Source organism: Lissotriton vulgaris, chromosome 7 (genome assembly GCF_964263255.1).
Source record: "Lissotriton vulgaris chromosome 7, aLisVul1.2, whole genome shotgun sequence".
Classification (NCBI taxonomy): domain Eukaryota; kingdom Metazoa; phylum Chordata; class Amphibia; order Caudata; family Salamandridae; genus Lissotriton; species Lissotriton vulgaris.
The window spans coordinates 1,549,077,684-1,549,102,824 of NC_141695.1; the positions used below are offsets into that span (position 1 = coordinate 1,549,077,684).

General features: G+C 44.5%; 1 protein-coding gene across 4 annotated transcripts in view; it reads left to right on the forward strand.

Annotated features, from left to right (window-relative positions):
- The window catches only part of BCAS1 (brain enriched myelin associated protein 1), a 505,437-nt gene that overhangs the window by 311,802 nt on the left and 168,494 nt on the right, over window positions 1-25,141 (forward strand). For all 4 annotated transcript variants that reach the window (XM_086932444.1, XM_086932445.1, XM_086932442.1 and 1 more), the window contains exons 5-6: window positions 5,162-5,317; window positions 6,340-6,402. In XM_086932444.1, the coding sequence (XP_086788570.1) occupies window positions 5,162-5,317; window positions 6,340-6,402 (219 nt within the window). The remainder of the gene's footprint in view (window positions 1-5,161; window positions 5,318-6,339; window positions 6,403-25,141) is intronic.

Here is a 25,141-nt window from a genome sequence, read left to right on the forward strand (position 1 = left end):
CGCAGTGAAATCTATAAGATTTCGCTGCGCCACTTCTAGGATGCAAATGCGTCAATATCTTATGTCTGCCTCACAGCAGGCGTAAGACTGACGCAGGCCCTTTCACATGGGGCTTGTCCCATGTGAAAGGACGCATTGCTGGAGTTGCGTCACTTTTGTGACACACTCCAGCAATGCGTCACTTTTGCGTCTTACAGATACGTCAGAAATACTGACGTATCTGTAACTCCTTGCACAATGATGCGTCATACTGTAAATATGACGCATCATTGGTATCGCAAGGAGGGCGCAATGAAAAGTGACGCATCGCTGTTTTCACGCAGCGATGCGTCACTTTTCATAAATGAGGCCCAGGATTTTAATATCTTCAGGCACGCCCATTGATATTCATCGCATGCTCAATGTTGCCAGTGGCTGCTGGACAGCTGTACTGTAGCAGTGCTTGCTTAGTAAGGGCAACTGAACGTGGAAAGTACAAGTAAAGTGTGCATTATTGAAATAGTATTGCATCCATCATTTAAATAAACCTCTGCCTAACTCTGCAAAGTTCTCAAGAGTTTAGCTTGCTTGTCTCAGACATTTTTTGTACAGAATAATTACCTTTATTTAAGCATACTTACATATAAGGCGCAAGCTTTATTAAAAAAGAAAAACATTTAGAAAAAAACGGATTAAACATTAAAGTCAAAAAATACAATCATGTCCTCGTTAGTTGAACAATATTTTGTAACTTAGAGCAAGTATGCAGATAATATTAGTGTCTGGATTTGCCCAATAAGCACTTCTATGAACTTCAGAGTTTCTGTCTGACTTTAATGAGTTTTTCTATTTGTGGTTTGAGCACAGTAAGTGGCATTCGGAGAATGGCAGAAACAGAAAGATTGTCTTCACAGTTTGAAAAATGTAGTTATTATAGTTCTGTACCATTTATGAGATGACTAAATGAATTGTAATTATCTAAGTTGTTTCAGGAAAATCAAGTTTGTTTTCACGCATCTAATCTGGGTGTTATATTGCATTCTATTATGTTATTAGCATTTATGTTGTACTGAGGTTTAGGTTAGCTAGATGGTTGTATTGACTTTGCAGTAAGCCGTGTCTCAGCCTTGGCCAAAGTAGCCGAGCAAGGAGTCTCGACAGGTGATTTTTGAGCTTTGGCCGCAAACATTTATGCTAATATATGCATGCTCAACATATGGATGTAGTCAGGGGTCGCAGCTGTGACCTCTAGCTTGCTCCCTGTGAATCCTGGCACTTTCTTTGCAACCCCTGGCCTCAGATGAGGGAAACGCTTTTCTCCCTCTGGACCAAGGGGTCACAAAGGAAGCTTTGTAAACAATGGGATTCTATCAATGTGAGTGGTGACTAATTTTATATGATTTTGTATATTTCTCTAAACTCGTGAATACACTGCAATGTGAAAATTAGGCCACTCTAAGGGTGGCAGAATGAGGGCACTGTGTGTTTTTAAAATACCCCTCACACACTATGAATCCCATAGTGTCATTCTTCCATCATTGGGGTTTTTCCGTCCCTAAACGGGGCGGAGCGTGCTTCAACCTACGAGTGACGCGGGAGCACTTATATTTTTGACAATAGGCTATGTGATGTGATGAGGATAGTGATATGTGTTAGGGAGTGTAGGGACCTATTTACGTGAATGGTAGTGTAAAAAAGGGTTAAAAATTCCCTGGCTAGTCGAAAAAATTAACTTTAATGGTTTTGCAAGCTGGGAACATAAAAAAGGGGTTTAGTAAGTAGAATTACAAGTGTGGTCTACTTTGTCGACATGACATGTTTCATAGGCAGACCCCTCCTGCCTACTCATCAGGACCTCTGTTGATCCCTACAAAAATACTCAATTCTAAACTAAATGTTAAATGCCTATGGTCCTAAAACTTAACAGCAAAAATCGGCTGCTAGGTTTAGGCTCGGGGCTTGAGTTGGCCCTTAGTGAGGCATTATCATGAAAAATTACCTAATATGGTCTATTTGAAGAGTGGTGATAGGGCCTCATGAGCCTGCGTCTTAGGGTGATTAGTTGACTGGTTAGTGACCGCATGCCTAATCTGGCTTTATTCCATACCCTTTAGTAGCTCCGTAGATGTGGAAGCACCAGGAGTAGCAGGGAGCATGCTAGAGGTCACAGCTTTGACCCATGACATCCATGAATGTATGGTGAGAAGATTCGGGTACTTTTGGCATCAAACTGTTATTATGTCCTGTGATATGTTCATGAATTCCTGCGCTGGTGATAGGGGCACATCTCATGAACATATGTGTTGTTGGTAACAGCCGCTTCTCATATGTTTGGTTGTGAGTAGTATAGTGTGTAGTGCTTGAAGTGGGCACCTTTTGCCACTATGAGCAGTAGGGCAGATTCATCAACTCCTTGCGCCAATGCAAAGCTAACAAATGTGAAGTGCGATTTTGTCCAAGCCAGGTATCACGCACACTATAGGTGATGTAATGTATAGGCATTTATATAGCGCACTACTTACCCGGAGGGTCCCAAGGCGCTTCGACCGCTGCGAAACCCTTCCTGGCTTCCCTGAGAGATGGTCCCTTAATGGGTATCTCCAGGGTGAGACCAGGCATCCCCGGCGGTCTGGTGGGGTCGTTAGTGAAGATGAGGCAAGCTAATGCCCAGAGTTGCCGAGTGTGATCGCTGATCAGAGTGGGCACCGAGGCGAGAGAATTATCGAGTCCGCTGACCCTGGTCCAGAAACCTGCCGCGCCGGGAATCGAACCCTGGTCCCGGGCCGTCCTCTGCTCTCGGGTCTGCCGCCTCTAACCAGTGAGCCACACTACTACCTGATGCAGGTGTACAAAGTTTGTGAAATGTTGCGTCTTCTATTTAGCTGGCGATGATACTTAGAGACTGGAGCAGCGGCAGCTCCTCTGCAATGACGGAGGAGTGTTGTCCCACTGCCCTCAGAGGCAAACAAAAATTAAAATGATCTAAACGCAGGTCATTTTATTTTTCATACTGTGGTCAAGTATTGGGGGTCGGGCCACAGCACTGCAACAGGGGAGGAGGAGTGGTGGGCTTTGCCAACAGTGCCATGATTATTTGGCCAACTGTCTTGGGACAGCCAAACCGTCATGCGCACTGACATCGCTCAAACCCAGCTGTGTTGCTGGGTGGAGAGACCAGGAGGCACTGGCTTCCAGATTCTGATGGAGTGTCTGCTCTGTCCAATCCCAACACTGCTCTTTTGGGAATGAGAGCAGCATCTGGATTGGCTGTAGGCGAGGCAGGGAGCTTCAGCCTGTGTCGAGTCTGAGGAGCAGAAGACCAGCAGGTTAATGTTTATTTTTTTGTTGGTTGCAGCCCCCCTACGCTGACCCCCCACTCTGCCCCCCCCCCAATGGTGCCTCACCACATTTTCCTGAAACCAGCCGCTACTGGACTTGAGTTTGTCCCAAGAGCTAAATTGATAAAGGCGCTACAGCACAAGCTTTCTCAAACCGTAAACTTGTAATCTAGTCTTTAAAGTAGCGTGAAATAAGAATCAAGTAGGTATGCCTGAGAGTTTTTACTACATAGTGACTTGAATGTCAAAAACAAACAAAGCCCAGTAGATGATTTTGGTCTTAAATTGTTATCTCCTGTTATTATATAACCCAATTGATGACCATTTCCACGTACGTCACTGTACTGTGAATATTTACCATCCCATAAATAACATTCATGAGATTACGGCAGACATTTAGCTTATAGTTATCAGTTTTATTATATAAAGAGATATAACACAATACACAGGGATGAACATTCCAATTCGAAATATCACCATCACAATTGGTTTTATACATTGTTTTGTTTTTGTGTCGGAAGGAACACATTCCTGCTCAAAAACAATCCATTGAATGTTTTTCCTCTTTCTATGTGTTTTGCAGAATGCAGCACACATAAAAAGAGCAGAAATGGAGAGAAATACAAATATTTCTTCTTGTTACGCCGGATGTATGACGGTACCACGCGTACTTTTACAACGCGTACCGTTACCACGCTACTTTTACCACGCAAGTCGTTACAACGACTTGCGTGGAGGGGCGCTGGATAGTAAATTATTTAATTTACTATTCCAACTCCAGTCCCCGTGGACTCTAGGGAAAGGAGTTGGATAGTAAATTAAAGTATTTACTATCCTGGAGCGCCCCCCAGCGCATTTCGTTGTAACGACCTGCGTGGTAAAAGTATCGTGGTAACGGTACCGCGTTGTAAAAAATGCGTGGTAACCGTTGTATACCTGTTACGCCTGCCTTGGAGAGGCATATAGTTTTTACGCATTCCCTGGTTTACCGATCCTTGTAAATCTTGGAATGCATCATAACCCATGAGTGTTGTGTGGGAACACCCACCTCAACGCCCATGGAACGCCTCCGTGACCTAGTGTAAGGCAACGCAGTAACTTGCTGTTGGCTTACACCTTATCTACGAGGCCATGAAAAGCCACACAAAGTGGCTTTGCGTGGCCGACGGCAGCACTGTGGAGGTAGTGCTGCCGTCGGCCATTGGCCGACGGCAGCAGGGAAGGGGTTAAATATTCTCACTCAGCATGAACATTGTCACGCAGAAATATAAAGAAAACACAAAACTTTTAAAAATGTTTTAATTTTTTATAAATCGTAAAAAGTTTTTGTAATATGGAGAATTACACTATTAATGCTGTTCCAAACCTCATGGTCGGGTGACCTTTGTGAAAAGTAAATATTCTATGCTTGGGCTTTAAGACATTTATATTTTATTTCCATTATTTCTGGCAAAAGCAGTTTCTTAAGTTCTCAATGCCTTCTTTGTGCGGGCATAGTTAGTCACTGAAGCCCCTGATAACACTGCTATGTGTTATCTTTCACAACTGTTTTGCAATTTTGAAAGAAAGAGGGATTGTTTTGAATGTAACATGCAAGTTTAATGCCTGTGTTGTGCTCTGCAGCTTAGCACAAAATGTTACTCCATCCGCAGCAGCGTTGAATATATTAAACCAAAGAACAGAAAAAAATAACACTGATTCATAAGAGTCCAATTGTTCCCGCTATGTAGGCCGAAGTATGGCTGGAATTGGCGCATGAGAGCCGAGTGATGCAAATGAAAAGCAGAAATGTTACTTTTACATTCCTGGGGCAAACAAGAATTGACTGTTAGTGCCTCTTGCAGAACGTACCTGATTGCAACCAAAACACTGTCAGCCTGCCGAGCTCAGCCAGTGTTGAATTTGCAGAAGACCCCCAAGTGCTTGAAGAGAACCAAGAAAGCGACAAGACTGCTGCCCCACCCGAAGAGCACCCAGTCATGAGTTTCTTCAAAACGCTGGTACGTGTCTGCATAGGAACTTGTAGTATGCATGGAAACGCCAGGGTACAGCTTCCCCTAAAACTGCATAGAGTGGCAAAGAGTGAACAAGTATTGTTTTGTAGCTTTTCAATTTTATTTTCTGTTGTTGACTACTATGCAAGGGATGGAAACTGAATGCAAAATTGACAGATGATAAATTGATGGATGTAAACAGGAGTGTAAAAATCCTTGTACAATTTAGAAAGCAGTAACTTGGATGTTGGCGATCGATAGCTATGTAGCTCAAATCCTAAAGCATTTCTAACTACAGTAGAGGAATGTTTTCTATGGCAAACAGTATTACCTATATAGCTACATTCAATAATTGTATGTAACTTTCAACATTGGTGACTATTAAATGGATTTGACCATATTGCATGCATTTCAAATATTATCTCTCAGCTAGTGGATGTTGGGTTAAGCATATTCAATTAGCAGCCACATTTGAAAGTCTTGTTTTCTACAATCAAAGCTTCTGTCAATTTGACATGTTAAGCGTAGAGTACAATACACAAACATCACGTAGGCAAAACTTCATACCCATTTCGCACACTGTTTGTTTAAATCCTCCCAGACAAAGAACAAACGTGTGTTCCTATTAATAGGCATTGGATGAGCATTGAAAGGTTTGTACGATTTTTTTGACGTTAGGTTCTAACTCGAAATTGTGTTTCTGGTTTTTCTGTTGAATTATTTCCTATCTCGGAGTTTTATCATGCTTCGGCAATACAATTTGACTCTCTGTGTAATAGCAACAGTTTTGCTAGAATATCCATAACTGGATTATGAACAGCTGGAGTGTCACTGCTGAAATTACAGATTATATTTTAACACCCTATGGTGGCACTTTGAGGTCGTGAATGTTTAATTTCACTGCTTTTCTGAACAGAGTATTGCTCTGTTTTTTTTTTAATTGATATTAATCATTGTTTTTCACTATGCAACATGTTATCAGGTGATTATTATCCATATAACTAATTGGGTTTTCTGTGGCATTGAAGGTTTCAACAAATAAACCTCCGACGAAGACAGAGGAAGAGCAAAAACGGGAACCAGATGAGAAAGTAAGTCTTTTCTTATATTTGCGTGATTGTTTTCTCTGAAAATTTGAGCAGAACTGTTTTTTTTTCTTGACAAGTGGAAGAGCCCTTCTGTATTCATTTTCAAACCATCGTAAATATACTATATTGCTCTTGAATAACATTTGCCTCTAGAATCCAAGAAAAAAAAGCATAACAAGAATGGCCGCAACTTTTCAGTTAATTCTATTTGAGTCATCAATAAATTCGAATAAATAATTGGATTGAAAAGTTTACTTAACAATCTGCACACAAAAATCAAGCAATTGATTTTCTGCAAGTCTGGATTTCATAATCAGGCTGTAATTAGGGATATCCACGGTGGTTCCTTTAATCTAGTATTGTCTGTAAAGGGAATCAGACATTATCCAAGACAACTCTAAGTTGGTGGGACTTCATCTGTATTGTTGACTAATAAGAACATGTATGAAACCATTGTCCCAAACTAGGCCCTCTGCCTAGTGGTTAAACTCAATGGTTATCCAGATGGAAAGGTCTCTCTTTTGTTCGTGAAAGGCCTCAAAATAGATGCAGCTCACTATCCTGCTCCGTGTTGCAATGCATCCTTATGTGGGTGCGACAGTTGAAGAGTGGGACCGTATGGGTATCACTTCAAATGGGCTGCTTCCCAGTAGTGATGAGATCACACACATGCAGTGGGGACATCCCTTTAATGAATGGCAGACAATATTTACCTTGTGTTTGCATTACTGAACTTTGGTGCAATTATTTCTAGAAACCTTTAGTTGAAGACCTGATCTAACTTGACTGAAAGATATTCATATCTAACTTACCTCTCCAGAGAGGTGGTGGCCAGGCCTCACTCATCAGCGGCAAATAACAAACACCTCTCTGTCCCATGCAAACTAGTTAATTTAACTACCTTGTCATCATGGACAATCTGGACAAACTCCATTATGCTTATTAATATCTCTCATTGTCGTCATTATGACCTATTTTAGCAACAAAATGGACACCTTTAGGCCCCACCTGCTTCTCATAACACAAACTCTTACTTGACAAATATGCCCTGTAATTACAACCGGTGCTCCCCTGGTTAGATAATTAGGAGCAGTGTAAGGTGCCAATCCAGTGCTTTACAACTAGCCTTTGTATGACTAAAGGAAGCCATGTGCAACTTGAAATGGCCAGTGGCCAACCCAATGCAAGGTGGTTTGGTTCAGGAAAGAAGGATCCAGGCAAAGTAGTTGACACATTTACAGACACATAAGAGCAAACAGTTTCCATTCACATTAAATATGGGTGTCAGTATCCTATGTGATCACACCACTCTCCTCTCAGTTGTGGATAATTTACATTTTGTCTACTTTTCTGAACTCCTTTGGTCAGTGCATTAATATATGTTAGATTACGATTTAGGTTCAAGTTCATAATTCCCTGGTTTGAATTTCTTACTTGTATTTATTTATTCTTTTATTGTATAGTATAGCAATTTTACCTCATTTTGTTGTTCTTGAATTAAGTGTGTGGCTTTTTGGGCAGATGATATCTCTAGTACGCTATTAATTGCACCTGATGCTCCATCAGGAGACAGACTGGGGAATATTTACAAGTAATGGTGCAGCGTGGCGCTACACACAATTTAACAGCACAGCGCTGCGTCATTACAAGAATACAGCACACCTCAGTGTTTTCACTTGCACTGGCACTAAAAAAAGCTGCCTACCAGGATGTATGATGTTACAACACATACTTTTACAACGCATACCTTTACAACACATTTGTTTACAATGCAACATCCATTACAACGCATGCCATTACAACGAAATTTTAAAAACGACCTTTACAACGCATTCCATTACATCGCATTCTAGCTTTGCAACGCATACCATTACAACGCATAACATTACATTGCATGTAAGGTAAGTATTGGATAGTGTAGGGGTAAAAATGACTATTCTAACTCCAGGGGGGTGCAACATTAGGGTAAGTGTTGGATAGTGTAGGGGTAAAAATTACTATTCTAACTCCAGGGGGTGCAATAGTAGGGTAAGTGTTGGATAGTGTAGGGGTAAAAATTACTATTCTAACTCCAGGGGGTGCAACAGTAGGGTAAGTGTTGGATAGTGTAGGGGTAAAAATTACTATTCTAACTCCAGGGGGTGCAATAGTAGGGTAAGTGTTGGATAGTGTAAGGGTACTATGTATTGTAATTCTGTGCGTTGTAATGATATGCGTTGTAATGACTGCGTTGTAATGACATGTGTTGTAGTGGTATGAGTTGTAGTGTCATGCACTGTAATGGTTGCGTTGTAATGGCATGCGTTGTAATGGATGTTGCATTGTGAAAGTTTTGTTGTAATGGTAGTGCGTTGTAAAAGTTGCATTGTAAAGGTTGTTTCCCGTCTACCACTAACACATACACTCTAGCGCTTTAGTGCAAGGGTGTTTGTGTTGCAGGGATGGTTGTTTATGTGCAGGAAGGGACACCTTCCTGCAGTTAAACAATATTTGAAGGCGATTTGCTCTTTCGATGTGTGCTGCAGAATGCAGTACACATAGAAAGAGCAACAACGAGGGCAATAAAGTATTTCTCCTTGTTGAGCCAATCAAACGCCTGCTATTCAATGGCATTCGTTTTTGGCACTGCCTCAGATTTACAGATGCTTGTACATCTGGGTCCGTGAAAAAGCCATGGGTGTTGTGGTGGGACACCCACTGCAATATCTATTGCAAGCCCCTTTAAAGCAGATACCTGTCTGAAAAGGGACGTTATTTACAAAGCGGTGTCAAGCCATACCAAGTGACTTCACGCCACTTTTTAAATATGGAGCAGGGCACTGCACCAACAAAACATCTGAAAAGGTTAAGTTCCGGTGGTGCAATGCCCTTGTAAGTATAGCCCACAGTGTCTATAAGGTGACCTGAGCTCCATGCATTCTGAAGGGCAAGATTTTCATTTGGGTACAAACAATGAGGAGTAACAGAGGCTATTTTATGTTGTTTGGGAAACTGTTAAAAAGATTATTCAATAGCATTTGGTTAGCTCCTGATGTATAGAGATGGTGGCAGTAATTCAGTCAATTCGACCATTCATGGCAGGGGCTGCATGTCCAATGTTGAGATTCAATTTATGTATCTAAAACCTATGGAAAATAATATTGGCCCGAAATGATTTGGTATCAGTTCTGCCCCAGAACACAATTTATTTTAACCATGGTTCAGTGATATTCATCTTTAACATTTCCTCTGCTTTATGATAAAGGAGGAATGTTCTTGCCTTATGAATTCAACATGGATTTAAATGCAAGTGATCAAATGACGCTATCTGTAATGCAAGTTGTATCAAGGTGGTATATCCAAGTTTGGTGAAGAAATCATTCACACTGTAGTCAAAAGATTTTTATCTCTCTATAAAAAGTCTCTTTTATTTCAATGTTGCCAACATTAGGTTCCATAGTACAGATTTGTTGGAAGCGCAAGACCTTTATTCTCTAGTGAATAGGCAGGAAGATCCAAATGCCACCAGTTCTGCCCATATTAGTTTTGTTGCTACGATCAGTTTGCTATACTCAATTTTCCTCTGTGCCTACTCCTTTCACCATAATGTATGTCCCCTGCCACTGGATCAACATATTATTCTCAACAGTGGTCAGCCCTGAGATAAAACAACTAATTTCTTGTTCATTGAATGCAAAACGTTTCCTGATGTCTTAGGCTGCATGCAGTTTGGCTGCCTGGGACTGCCAGCACATGATCTGCAGATTTTCTTGGACTCCCAGAACCTACTCTGCTAGCGTTTGTTGTTGTTAAAGCCAGATTCCACTATCTGAGTTTAACTAGGAATCCTGGGCCGACAGATCTTTATTACCTGCTGAGAAGTGTAAAGAGGAGAAATAACTCATCGAGGCAATCGACATTTCCAATGACTTTGGCTTAAAAGATTACAGACTCTGAATTTCCAGTTTAGGGGTTTATTACAAAGCCAAAAACAACCGAATATACAAGCACCTCAAGACGAGGTTGTAAAAATACATAGGTACTAATACAAAACCATATCTACGGGTGAGCTTAATCCGATGGATCATGTAAAGGATGAAAAGTTCCAAGAATACGACACAAGCAAGAACGGCTACAATATCTAAGTCGGACTTCATTTGTGGCTGAAAAGTGAAAACCATTAGACCTTCCCTACTGTATCTCTAAAGTGAAATACCTACTTATCATTTTCCAGGCAAGATCAGTTAAAGGTGTCAGCTAGTGAAGACTTCCTAAGAAGTACATTCACCGTGTGAATCAAGTAGCTAAAGCTACAGAGCTTATTCGATAAAGCTCTTTCCCTGATCGATCTACTAACCCCTTCTCCTAACTCCTACTGTCTCCTTCTGCCTCTCCTCCCTCGGGACACTGTCCCTAACACAAAATGCACAGATGTAAAACACTACCACATATCACCTCGTCCCAACGGACACTTTCCATAGGTAATTTTCCACTGTCTTCCTTACACTCTCCAAGTTCAGTCCGTTGACCTTGCTTCACAGGCATCCTCAGTGAGAAAGAACACCGTCTTCCAATTACCGACATTCCTTTTACATTGTTTCTTTTCTCCTCCATGCCTAACTCCTAAAACAAAAGGAGTTAGTTCTAACTAACAAAGGCTGCTTCTTCCATCTGCAACTGAAAACGTGAGAACAGAACATCCTTGCATGCACATCAAATTCGCTGATCACCTCCAAATGCGAGAGCTTACCAGGGAAATTACATTTTCAGGCCGGCCAACATAAGAATAAACGAATAGGCTTTTCATATACCCAACGTGAACATTTCAATTAGACTTTACACATCAAATTATGCACAAATGTTAATCATGCTTTGCTTTGCATACATCTACAATTAGTACACATGAAGCATAACTCGTCATCTCCACGTGCATTCTTCATCATGGTGCACGTTTAAATCAAAATGCACTACATTACACATGAGCTTTTCTATTAGGCAAATGCAATATACTAGGGGTTACTCTTTCTAAATATAGATGCCTTTTCATTTCTCTTGCGAGGCACAAATACCTTTTCTATCGAGTTAACATCACATCATTATTACAACACGTTTTCTAATAACCACATGTTAATACAGCACAGGAATATGTGCGGGTTCGGACTACTCATGATTATGATGCAACCCTACCATTTTAGAGCACCATCACGCTCCATCATTGTAAGTGATGCTTACCCACACACTATTGTGGTTTCACAAGGAAACGAATAGAGAAATTACTTTATCCTGTGACAACAGTTTTTTCTTTGCTTTATGTGGGGAGGTGGTCTATTGATAGTGGTAGGTAGGCACCTAATAGCAGAAACAAGGCTACCGACATAACACTGGGTCCTAAATAGGGTCCCTATAAATTACTCCCTAGCACAACCCTTGGTAGCTGAAACATAGGATTAAAGTTTAACTTAGGAGACATGCATGTTAATCGTTTATACACCAATACAGTAAATAGGTAAGACACAACACATAATAAAAAAAACACCAATTTATAGAAAAGGGAAATATTTCTATCTTTAAAATGACATCAAAGCTACCAAAACCCAAAGTAGGGGAATTGGAGATATGAAGTTTTAAAGAATAAACATTTTCTAGTGCTTAGAAACTAAACCAAAAGCGCCACTTCTGGACATCTGGTTGTGCTTGACCTGGGCAAATTCAAAGTTTGAGGCTAACCTTGATAGGGCCCTGCGAGTATACCCCACGGGAGGCCCCAGTCACAATTTTACTTTCGCACTTAGAAACATATACATAGCTTATTCCGCCGAAGGGCCTCGCTGCTCTCCTCCAGTCCAGATTCAGTGAGGGTTTGTTGGCTTGACTTTCAGGGAACTCCCGGTCAAACTCTGGTAATCGGATCTCCGGAGCTCTCCAGTGGGATGAACCTGGAATCCAGGTCAGGTCAAGGTTGAAGATAGCCGGCTTAGCTCTCGCGGTCGGGTGAGTCACCTTCTGGAGCTTTTTCAAGAAAGTTTCCCAAACTTCGGGAGGTTCTTCTAGAAGGTCTCTTGGTGGATCCGAAGTGCCTAAAACACAATTCCAAAGGTCTAGAATCTCCTAGATGGTCATTGGCCAGACTGGACCTTACTTCCCACAGTCCGTTTGGTCAACCCCTTTAAACTACACTGGATGAACTCCAGGAGGGGACCCCTAGCTGGCGATGGGTCATTTTACCTCTGTTAACCTGTAGTTGCAGGGTGTACACTCCTTACTCCTTCTTGAAGCAAGGCAAAGTGTTCAGAGCTGTAGTCCCAGATAGTGCTCCAGGCGCACTCTGCACCAGGCAGGCTCTTGGGTGCAGATCAGGATTCCAGCAGGACAATCCTCCTTCTTCCTGTAGTTTCAGGCAGTAGAACTGAGAGGCTATGCACCTTTCACATATTTATTCAGCCTTCTATGGCAGCAAGCATGGGGAACCTCCGTCCAATGAGATGCTAGAGGCCACTCAGAAGCATGACAACTTCCTCCACAGTGTGGCATCTTCTTGTCCCACAAAACACGATTTTTTCAAATTCCTTTATAGTGACTGACATTTCAACAGAGCAGTAAGAGCCAATTAAACCAACTCTCAGAGTGGCACATTTCCATAGCTCTCTGGCCCCTAACATCTGCAAATTCCTTCCTTATGCCTGATATCTGGCTGGGTCACAGGGGACTGGGGGTAGGTGGGCCTGACATTCCCTGCCTGTCCTTTCCTCCTTTGAAGCATCATCCTTTACGAACCTCCTCCCCTGCTCTGGCATTTCGTATAGCTGCAGAGCTCTGTCCAGCTGATAGCCTCTCCCCTGGATAGCCACTTATCGTCTAATCAATGCAGCCTTGCTAAGCCTGTTAGCAATGACCAATCAAGGATGACTGCAGGAAGGCTGGATTTTGCTTCACAACTTATTCTCTGTATAAGTTGTATTAGGTTTAACCAGGGCAATCTGTTGGATTTATTAATACCATTCTTCCAAGCCCTTGAATGAAATTGTATTTCCTTCCTAGCAATAATTATGCACACATAAAATATTGCAATATTAGCCTTTGAGGTCAACTATCTAAAATGGGGAAAATTAAATGTGTATTTTATTTTCCCCCCAGGGTTTAAAAAAACACATATAAAGCCCCTGCTCACAATTAGAGGACCCCCCACCCCTGGAGCACCTAGGGAAGACCTGGAGGGCTTCTAATATGAAAAAACGATTAAGAATATTACTTCACAGTACCCACAGCACCAAAGTCGACTTTTAGTACATTTCCTACACTGGGAAAAATAAAATAGGTACCTTTCACTCACCAGCGTTCATAAACATATTTTATAGGAACCCTGCTTTAAGTTACATGACCCCCACCCCTGGAAAACCTAGGGGAATCCCGGGGGGTACCCAATATGTATATTCTCACTTTAAAAGTGCCCATGCCACCAAAGTCGAATTTACAGTGAATTTACGTTTAAAAACAGTACTGCAACACAGGGCTGCTTTTAAAATGACCTCAGACTCTCAGCAGTTCACACATGCACGTGCAACAAAGGCTGCAGGCCTCTAAACTGCTATGTCCTAATATATTGTGGGGACTTATAGGTAGTCAGACCATGAAAAGATATGCAAAGTGACTTTGCGTGGACTCGTAGATAAGGGTCTACAATCTGCACTCATAAAAATTCACACACAGGCAGTGCAAGGGTCTTGTAAATAAGCCCTTAAATAATAAAACAAAGATGAGCAAATTTTTCCGACTTGACGCAACTCACAGTTTTGCATTAGCCAGCACATAACCTGCAACCTGAGATGCCAAGCTATGGGGGACTCCCATCAAGTTTTCTATCCCTGAGCAGCAACACAAACTGTCGCCATTTTATTTGCTAGTTTTGAAAGACACAAACATATCTTTGAGCGTTGTAAGTCAAAATATCAAGGTTGGCAATATCAACCGACTCTTATATCAAGAACTTGTAAATGTAAATGTACAGGAATTTATATAGTGCAAATCACCAACCGGTCTCTAAGCGCTTGCTTAGGGAACCCATCCTGGTATTCCCCTGTGAGATAACCCCGGCAGGGTATCCGCAAGGTGAAAGCCAGGCATCCCGCCGCGAGGGGCCATTGTGGAGATTAAGCAAGCTATTGCCCAGAGTGTGAACCCATGAATCAAGTAGGCACCAGAGCGAGAATTGTCGAGTCCATGGACATTTTAGGACTCAAGACCCCGCCGAGCCAGGAATTGAACCCTGGTTCCATGCTGATCTCTGCTTCCAGGTCTGCCTCCTCTAACCAGTGAGCCACACTTCTCCACAAACTTCAACAATCATTATATATAATAAAGGTAAGCATACACAGAAAAGTGTAGGTTTACTGCTCTTAAGTTCACAACTACATATCTCAACAATATGTTGGTAGTCAATATTTTGCCGTCAAATTAATCACAGGTAGATATGAAAAGCTCTGTATTTTGGCGCAACACCCTGCTGAAGTCTATATAGGAGTGACATTAATATGTTGATTGTAGCTGCATTTTTATAGGTATTTTTATAGGGATTGAAGCTCTTTATGACTGGCATTATTTAACTCGTGAACTTAAAGTTGGTGTTTACATAGGCTATCAGTTATTTTTGATTATTGGGAGTAGTTTTCTGCTTTCAGAAGACTGATCCATGCATTTCCTGCAGCTTGTTTTGTGGTAGATGTGTGGTCATCCCCAGTGTATATTCGTGCAGAATGAAAGTGGGATGAGTAGATAGGTTCGGGGATTTTCTATGCTTTTTAACCCCTCCCATGCTCGTGACGGAACTGTTCCGCCACGAGCCTCGGGTGGGCTGTGCTGGTGACGGAACGGTTCCGTCACGGCCCGCTCGCCGCACCTGCGCGGCGCGAATTCCGCGCCTGCGCTGGACGTTCTGAAGAGCGGGCGGGGCCGTGACGGAACCGTTCCGTCACAAGCACAGCTCACCCGTGGGCCGTGAAGAAGCGGTTCCGTCACGAGCATGGGACCGCCGCACGGCCCCCGCCTTCCCCTTAGCGCTGCGGCGGAATAGCCGCCGCAGCGAAGGGGTTAATTGCATGGAATAGTTGCACAGATGGAGAGCTTGTGACTGGTGAGGAGAGGTATGGCCAGATTGCAGAAATATAGAATATGTTTTATGGCAAACGTCCTGTTGTCAGAGGGCCAAGGCAGAGCAGCGCGATGGAAAACTTGTGGGTTCGTTCCTGCATACTGTGAGGCCGTGCCTCTGAAGTATTTCTGTGGGCGTAAGCAGCCATTGGCACATTTTTCCCCAGCCTACGGCGGACTATTGTTCTTTCGCTGCTTTGATGAATTCAGCCGCTTCCATAACTGCTAGCATTGTTGATTATGTCTATTTCTTGCCCCACCCTAAAATACTACTTTACAGGCTTTAAAAAAGTGAGGTAGTGAACGATTCGTAGAAAGAGCACCTGCTGCTTTCAGCATGTTTGCTTCATGTAGGATATGTATATCCTGGTAATTTGACTGTTTACTTTCTCATGGATGTTTCCAGCGTAGCCAAACCCAACAAGCATATTTGCTTTTAGTCATGTTTTGTCGCTGCAAAGACCTGGGAGTTAAATTATGCTTCTACGTTTAAGTTGTTCACCGTATATTTTATTGGCTGGGAGACTTCACGATTTCATTAGATTCTGTTGTGAAAGATCGTCTTCGTTTTTAATGTGATAGAATTCGTGAGTCATAGTTAAGATGTCTTTTGTTTTTAAACTGTGTGTATGTTAGTGCAATTGAGTTAGTTTGCTTTATTAATGTTTGTATATGTATTAAACGATGCGCCAAAGCCTGCATACATTGTATTCTGTTATTCCACGTAGAAAAATAGTTCCTTTATTTTTGTTATTGTGAAGCGTGACAGAGTCTCTAAAAATACTTAACAAGCATTTACAATGCAACGGGTTTGCCTTTCTAAAAGTTAGAGCTATTGGCATTGTAAATGACAACATTTTTATTTATGTGTTCGTTTTGAAAACAGATAAATAAATGGTATTGTCATTTACAATAGCAATAGCCTAATCTCTCGCAAATGCCACACACAAGTTCAAGTTCTGGCATTTATAAAGCGCACTACTCACCCATAGGGTCTCAAGGCGCTAGGGGAAGGGGTTCATTGTTTGTCGAAAAGCCAGTTCTTTTCTGAAGGAGATGTGGTTCTGAGTAAGGCGGAGGTGAGTGGGGAGTGAGTTCCATGTCTTGGCCGCCAAGAAGGAGAAGGATCTGCCACCCATGGTGGATTTCTGGATGCGCAGGACTGCGGCGAGGGCATGATTGGGCGATCTAAGTTGACGGGTGGGTTTGTAGAAGGACAGTCGAGTGTTGAGGCATTCGGGTCCTAGATTGTAGAGGGCTTTGTGTACGTGGGTGAGGAGGCGGAAAGTAATTCTATTGTTAACGGGAAGCCAGTGGAGATCTTTTAGATGTCTGGTGATGTGATCTTGGCGCTGGATGTCTAATATGAGTCTCGCTGACGCATTTTGGATGCGCTGGAGTTTTTTCTGTAATTTTGCTGTGATTCCGGCGTAAAGTGTGTTCCCATAATCCAGTCGACTCGTGACAAGTGCGTGGGTGACAGTCTTTCTAGTTTCGAGAGGGATCCAGCGGAAGATCTTTTTGAGAATGCGAAGTACGTTGAAGCAGGAGGACGAGACGGCGTTGACTTGTCTGGACATCGAGAGAGAGGAGTCTAGGATGAAGCCAAGATTAGGTGCATGGTCTGTGGGTATGGGTGCTGCGCCCAGCGCGGAAGGCCACCAGGAGTCGTCCCAAGCTGAGGGGGAAGAACCTAGGATGAGTACCTCCGTTTTGTCTGAGTTGAGTTTTAGGCGGCTATGTTTCATCCATTCGGCTACTTCCTTCATGCCTTCGTGAAGATTGGTTTTGGCGGTGTTGGGGTCTTTGGTGAGGGAGAGGATTAACTGGGTGTCGTCGGCGTAAGAGATGATGTTGAGGTTGTGTTGACGCGCGATGGAGGCGAGAGGACTCATGTAGACGTTGAAGAGGGTGGGACTGAGTGAGGATCCTTGAGGTACGCCGCAGATGACTTTGGTGGCCTCTGAGTAGAATGGGGGAAGTCGGACTCTTTGAGTTCTCCCAGCGAGGAATGAGATGATCCAGTCCAAGGCTGTTCCTTGAATGCCGATGTTGCTGAGTCGATGTATGAGGGTGCTGTGGCAGACAGTGTCGAAAGCGGCGGACAGGTCGAGTAGGATGAGGGCGACTGTTTCACCGTTGTCCAGGAGTGCTCGGATGTCGTCGGTCGCAGTGATGAGGGCGGTTTCGGTGCTGTGTTTGGCTCGAAATCCAGATTGAGATGGATCAAGGGAGTTGTTGGATTCAAGGAAGGTTGCGAGCTGGCTGTTGACGGCTTTCTCGATGACTTTGGCCGGGAATGGGAGGAGGGATATGGGTCGGTAGTTTTTAAGTTCAGAGGGGTCTGCTGTGGGTTTCTTCAGAAGGGCGCTGAGTTTGGCGTGTTTCCAGCTTTCTGGAAAGGTGGCAGAGTTGAGCGAGCAGTTGATGACATCACGGAGGTGGGGGCGATGATGGAGTCAGCTTTGTTGAAGATGTGGTGGGGGCAGGGGTCAGTGGGCGAGCCAGAGTGGATTGAGTTCATGAGGCGAATGGTGTCTTCAGTGGTGATTGGGTTCCAGGCGCTGAGGATGTTAGTTGGCGGAGTAGGATCAGAGGGGGGTGGGGAGGATTGAACGCTGGGAGAAATCTCGAAGCTGTTATGGATGTCGGCAATTTTGTTGTAGAAGAAGGAGGATAATGCGTTGCAAAGGTCTTGGGAGGGAGTGATGTCGTTAGACGCTGCGGTGGGGTTGGTGAATTCTTTGACGATATTGAAGAGTTCCTTGCTGTTATGAGTGTTGTTGTTGAGACGATCCTTGAATGCTGATTTCTTAGCGGATCAAATCAGTTGGTGGTGTTTGCGGGTGGCTGACTTGAGGGAGGCCATTTTGTCTGAAGTTGGGCTTTTTCTCCATGTCTTCTCCAGAGTGCGGCATAGTTTCTTGGATTTTTTAAGGTCATCATTGAACCAAGGGGCCTTTTTGCTGGTTGAATTGATCTGGTGCTTTTTCAGGGGTGCTAATTCGTCAGCACTGTGGGTGATCCATTGCTTGAGTTTGGTGGCCACTTGGTTTGGGTCCAATGAGAGGGTGGGAGGGTTTTGGTTGAGTGATGTGAGGAGTTGGTCGGAGGTGATTTTGTTCCAGTTTCTCCGAGGAATAGGTTGAGGGCGATTGTGGGTTAGGGAAGTCTTGTAGCTGAAGTGAACGCAGCTGTGGTCCGTCCAGTGGAGAACTGTGGTGCGATCGAAGGAGATGTGTTTGCTGGATGTGAAGATAGGGTCGAGCGTGTGTCCGGCTATGTGGGTGGGGGTGTCCACGAGTTGTTTGAGTCCGAGATTGGCCAGGTTGTCCAGAAGGGTGGTGGTGTTGCTGTCGTGTTTGTTTTAAAGGTGGTAGTTGAGGTCTCCAAGAAGAATGTAGTTTTCAGAGGCTAGGGCGTGTGGGCTGACGAAGTCCGTGATGTCATCGCTGAATTGGGTGCGGGTACCTGGAGGCCTCTAGATGAGGGTGCCTCTCAGTGTGGTCCTGGGGTCGGTGTGGATCTGAAAGTGGAGATGTTCGGCGGTTGCAAGATTGTCGTCGGAGCTGGTTGTGATTTTGATGGTGTTCCTGTGGATGATGGCGATGCCTCCTCCTGTTTGATTGGTGCGGTCTTTGCGGATAATCTTGTAAGTGTCCGGTATGGCTATGGCAATGTCTGGAGCTGATGATGTGTTCATCCATGTTTCAGTAAGGAAGGCGATGTCAGGTGACGCATTGTCGAATAGGTCCCAGAGTTATGTTGCGTGTCTGTGGACCGAGCGGGTGTTGAGCAGGATGCACTTTAGGCGGTTTGAGTTGGAGTTGTGTTTGGAGGACATGGAGTTGATGAGGGTCCTAAAGCAGTTAAATTTGCAGGAGAGGCATGCGAAAGGGCCATGAGTACGTCCTGGAGTAGCTTCGCAGCAAAGTGGTGTACATCCGGGGTTGAGGGCGAGGAGAGTAGCGGCATCATATGTGACTCTAGTGGGTTGGGTGCGGCGGGGACCAGGGGGACAGGCGCTGGGTGCGGGCCAGGCACGGACGGGCGTAGACGGGCTTACCTTTGGTGCACCTTCGGCACGCATGGGGCACGACCGCTGTGCGTAAACGCTGCGCGTAGTTGCATCTGACATAAATGGAGAAGTGGAGGGGGGGCGGAGCGTGGGAGGGGGAGCTGGGAGGCGGGAGCATAGGGGGAGGGACGGGCTGCAGGCACAACAAAATGGATGATACAACAACAGGGCAACAGGACGCTGTGGGCACATTCAGGGGCAGTGTAGGTAATGCGAGTTAACACAGGCACAATTTAAATGAAATGAAATGATTAAAGCAATGCGGAGCGTACACAAGACAAATATGCAAAATAGGCAAGGCAATGCGGAGCTTTCACACTTTAGCTATTCAAATCACACAAGGCAATGCGGAGCGCTACGCAGCAGAGCGGGTGCTAATTCGATAAAAATAAATTAAATTTAAGCTATGGCAGTGGTGGGGGATCAGCGCTACGATACCAGTTGCAGCGCTATGTGATCAGGAGGAAGGGTGGAGCGACCGCTTCACACGGAGTCACCCTCAGAGAGCCCCCCACACAGAGCCCCTCCACACAGAGCCTCCCCACACACACACAGGGCCCCCACACACACACCCACACAGAGCCCCCCCACACACACCCACACAGAGCCCCCACACACACCCACACAGAGCCCCCCCACACACCCACACAGAGCCCCCCACACACTGCGAGCCCCCCCACACACAGAGCACCCCCTCACACTGTGAGCCCCCCCCACACACTGCGAGCCCCCATCCACACACTGCGAGCCCCTAGAGAGTACAATACATAGGGCCTGTGCAATGAGTAAACAACACCAACTCCCCCCCCCTTCCAGAAAGATGCCACGGAGGTGTTATCTGTTAGCAAATACCCCGAATCGAACCAGGGACCGTGGCTCTAAAGGAAAATGCTTTCCTTGGCTGATTTCTGCGGCCATCAGAGAGCTCAGGCTGGGCTAATGCAGGCGCGACCTGCAGGAGAAACCCATTAACGTCCATTAGTAGGAGCAAGAGCTGCTCCCAGGAGAGGCTGCAATGTCTGTGGGAGGAGGCGGGGTCTGAACACTGGTGGTGGACGGGGAGAAAGGAGTGGATAGACAGTTTTTATATTGCGCATCGTCTGACATTTACACTGCCTTGTGGAGCTGTTCTTTCTTAGCCAGGCTGGGGACAGGTTGCCCCAGTTTAAGGTGCTGCTATGGGAAGGGGAGGGGGGTGGAGGTCTGCGTCCGCACTTTTTTTCTCTTATTATTGTGTTGTAGAAGCCTGGAGTCCTCTTTGACCTCAGGTATCCTTCCACCCGTTGTCATTGACTTGCTAAATATAGGATTGTTATTGTACCTTTTCTATATGTGAATGTAATGCTGCATTTAGAATCAGAAAAGTACGCCCATGGGTACTCGAAAGCACAGCACTAGCTGGGTCAGGAACTCACACTGGGCACGGGGCGGGTAAAGACTTGAGCCAGGGCTGTCCTGGCCGCTGTGCCCGCTGTGTACTCTGCATTGGGGAAAATACTTCATGGTATGCAACAATGTCAGGAAACAATGAGGTGTTTCAGTTCCTCGTTATCTGCCTTAGTACCCTGGATCACTATTTCTCCAGAGCAGAAAATCATTTAGTGCCAATGAAAAAATTGTCGGCCAGATACACACACATACAAACTTGACGGCTTTGTTTTTCTCGGTCTAAACCCTTCTCCAGAACGAGCTCTGCATATTTGTACCCGTCATTGCTTTCTGTCTCTTCGAGGACAAAATGCAGGTTACTGCTCAGCTTATAGCCCTGCAGGGCGTTGATGCCAATGTCGGGGTCTCGGGCATTCCCGACAGCAATGCGCGTTCCTGGCAACGTGGACTCCGATATATTTAAATCAACAGCATTCTTTAAAAAACTCGGGATGTTATCGTTAATATCCTGGATGTGCACGTCCACGTGAAATATTTTTAAGGGATTCTCCACAACGGTCTGCAATTTGATGTAGCAACTGTCTGATTCCGCACACAGCTCCTCCCGGTCGATCCTGTCATTCACGTGCAGTGTCCCTGCATCCTCGTTTAACGTAAAATACTGAGTCCCAGCAGCAGAAACACAAACTTTCCTTTCAGACAAATCCCGCAGATTTAGCCCCAAGTCCTTTCCAAGGTTTCCAACAACTGAACCTCTCCTCATTTCTTCCGGTATTGAGTATTGTATTCGCCCTGCAACTTGTTCACAAACGATAATAACAAGCATTGGGGTGGGAACGGGCACAACAATGACTGACAGCGGGGGTGGGGGGTAGGCGGGATCGGGCACACACGGACAGCGGGTAGGGGGGGCGGGAACGGGGAACACGGACAGCGGGAGGGGGGGCGGGGAAGACAGGACAGCAAGCACTCACCTGGACTTCCTCCGGCGGCGGCGGTCGGCCACGGAATGACAAAAACAAACACGGACGACAAAAAACAAGAAACCCCGCCCACCGCCGCATGACGTGGGGCCAAAAGCGAAAATCTGGTCCGAAATGACGGACAGCCCACATCTCAATGAAAAAACTTCCTTTAGTCATATGCACGTGGCTATTTGCATACCTGTGGTTTTTTAATGAAATAGGTCTAGTTGTATATGCGTCCCCTATTTCCAGGGGTGGGAGAGGGGGCGGGAAAGGCGACCACACCCACTCGAGTAGGAAGGCGGGTGCTGGCTCAATGCCGGACCAGATTCAGGGGCGTTGACGAGAACAGGCTTTCGGCTGACGTAGCCAAAAGCGAAAAATTCTCGGGAACGCCCCCGAATCTGGTCCGGGATTGACAGACAGAGCCCTCTCCCAATGGCTAGCCTCCATTTATGGAGCTAGCCAATGGGAGGAGGGGGCGGATACCCGACCCCACAGAGAAAAACATAAGGTTTTCCTAGCGCATGCGTACTTCGTACGCATTTGCTAGGCAAAACCTAAAAATTACTCTCTGGTAAATCAACCTCTTTTCGATCATGTAGAACCCGCAATTAACCCATGAAATTCTGAGGGTTCTTCACTCTTCCCCTTTCACCACGACTCAGTCCCGTTTTTTGAAATTTCGGTCAGTTTGTGGAAACCTTAATAAAAAAATTTGAACAGAACAAAACCCGCCAAAGCTGTATCCTTATTTTACACGTGCTGTAAAAGTACCCAGGGTTCGCGATGTCTATCGAAGGTGAAAAAGAAAATCGTCATCATGTGGCAAATATATCAATTTTGCAGAAAACAGAAAAATGTGCCATGCAAAAACGTGCGTGGATTTTTTGTAAAAATACCATCAACAAAAGGTTTGCTGTGCAAAGATCTTCCGCATTACAGTTTTCTGGAACACGAAGAGCACGAATTAGTATTTTTTTCACCACCAATTTTACTAGGCGGTTGTTCCTTATTTCGTATTTGAGATGTTCCTACCTGCTTGCAAACAATGGAATAAGTGTGAAAGCCACAGATGAACCCAGAAAAAAAATGCCTTTCAGAAAACTAGACAAAATTAAAATTCTGCAAGGTATTATTAAATCGTTCTTCTTTCCCTGTCCCCACTGCTTCTCAACATTTACAAGCTTGCAAACACAATTAATTTATCAGCACAATGTAAATTTCTAGTGAACTCTACTCCACTCTGCATTAAGAGGGATCAGGTATGATCCAATATAATGGAGTGTCTTCGACACATTTACAGCTGTATGAAGGACAAATGTCTCTTCTCAGTGGAATACAATCCGAAGCATCACTCCAAAGAATTTCTCCCATTTATGTGGCTCGTTTCTCAAATTACATCAGCCCTGGTTGATCAAAGTACAAATGTGGGCACAATATTTTTTTCAGACTTATCATTTCCATCACAAATTATTTTGTCTATTTATTTTTATGGTATTTACACCATGGGCCTCTCGTATTTCTCCTGGAGAGTTTGAGTGCTGAAATCAGCCAAGATATCTAGGGGAAACTGCAGAGAAGAATGTGGAGTTAACGTGGAAATCAGACCCAGAATTATAGAATCCCCATAAATTCCTCAATATTCAGGCGTTCCCCGGTGTTCAATTTGCAATCACTGACACTTATCCACCCCAGTGAGTTAAAAGGACTTTCCATATTTTTACATCTGGGATTCCTTAATTTACACCCACTACACTGGGGCACTCTGATAGGACCTTATGTGTCCTAAAGTCATTACACTGGACTTCTTCCGGGCACATGTATTGGGTTGAACACTGTCACTATTACATCATCAATGAGTAGTTTGGTAGTATTGATTATATTGATAATAATACTCCGTATTAGGGTCACGCGTACTCAGCGGACCGAATCTTTCCTGAGCGGGCACACGATACTTATTAATACTTCTTCAATGGCTATAAGGCATTAGATTCCAGATATGAGACTATAATCAATACTACCAAAGTACGCGTTGATGATGTACTAGTGACACTGTTCAACCCAATACATGTGCCCTGAAGAAGTCTGCTGTGACTCTAAATGGCTAGAGACGAAACATGTGTTGGCATTTGAGCAATAACAAAGATCTCAGAATAAAGAACATCTGAAACCGCGACCTCAGCCTACTATCTGTGTGCTTGGAGAAAATTGCTTCTTAATTGGAATCTGTTTATCAAAATATAGCAACATTATTGAAAGGAGCAACAAAAAGCAAGCCTTGCACAAATGGAGTATTTATAAACTGTGCGGCATAATTATTAAAGTTTTTGAATCACCAAGCCATGCAAGTTGATACTGGGCCATGCAAAAACCTACAATAAGATTTATCAAGCCACGCAAGCCCACCCTTCGTGGCTCAACATAGCTTGGTAAATCTAGTGTAACGCAATGCAGCACAAGTCACTGCCTTGCGATACACTTTATGGTGAGGTCGTTACATGGGTGGAGCGTGGGTGTGCCCATGCATCCACCCATGTATTCTAACGTAAGGCAGCACAAGTCACTGCCTGGAGATACACTTCATGGTGAGGTCGTTACATGGGTGGAGCGTGGGTGTTCCCATGCATCCACCCATGTATTCTAACGCAAGGCAGCACAAGTCACTGCCTGGCAATACACTTCATGGTGAGGTCGTTACATGGATGGAGCGTGGGTGTTCCCATGCATCCACCCATGTATTCTAACGTAAGGCAGCACAAGTCACTGCCTTGCGATACACTTCATGGTGAGGTCAGTACATGGGTGGAGTGTGGGTGTGCCCATGCATCCACCCATGTATTCTAATGCAAGGCGCCACAAGTCACTGCCTGGCGATACACTTCATGGTGAGGTCGTTACATGGATGGAGCGTGGGTGTTCCCATGCATCCACCCATCTATTCTAACAAATTCCCAGATTTACCAAGAGCGGTCAATCTGGGAATGCATCAGAATTGTATGCCTCCCCACCAGAGGTGCAACAAGGAGAAATATCTTTATTTCTCCTTGTTGTTTCCTCTTTCTATATGTGCTGCGTTATACAACACACGTAGAAAGAGGAACATGCCTCTTAGGATTGCTTATGTGCAGGAGGGTGTCCCTTTCTGCACAAAAACAATCCTGCTTACAACGGAGGCATCCGTGCA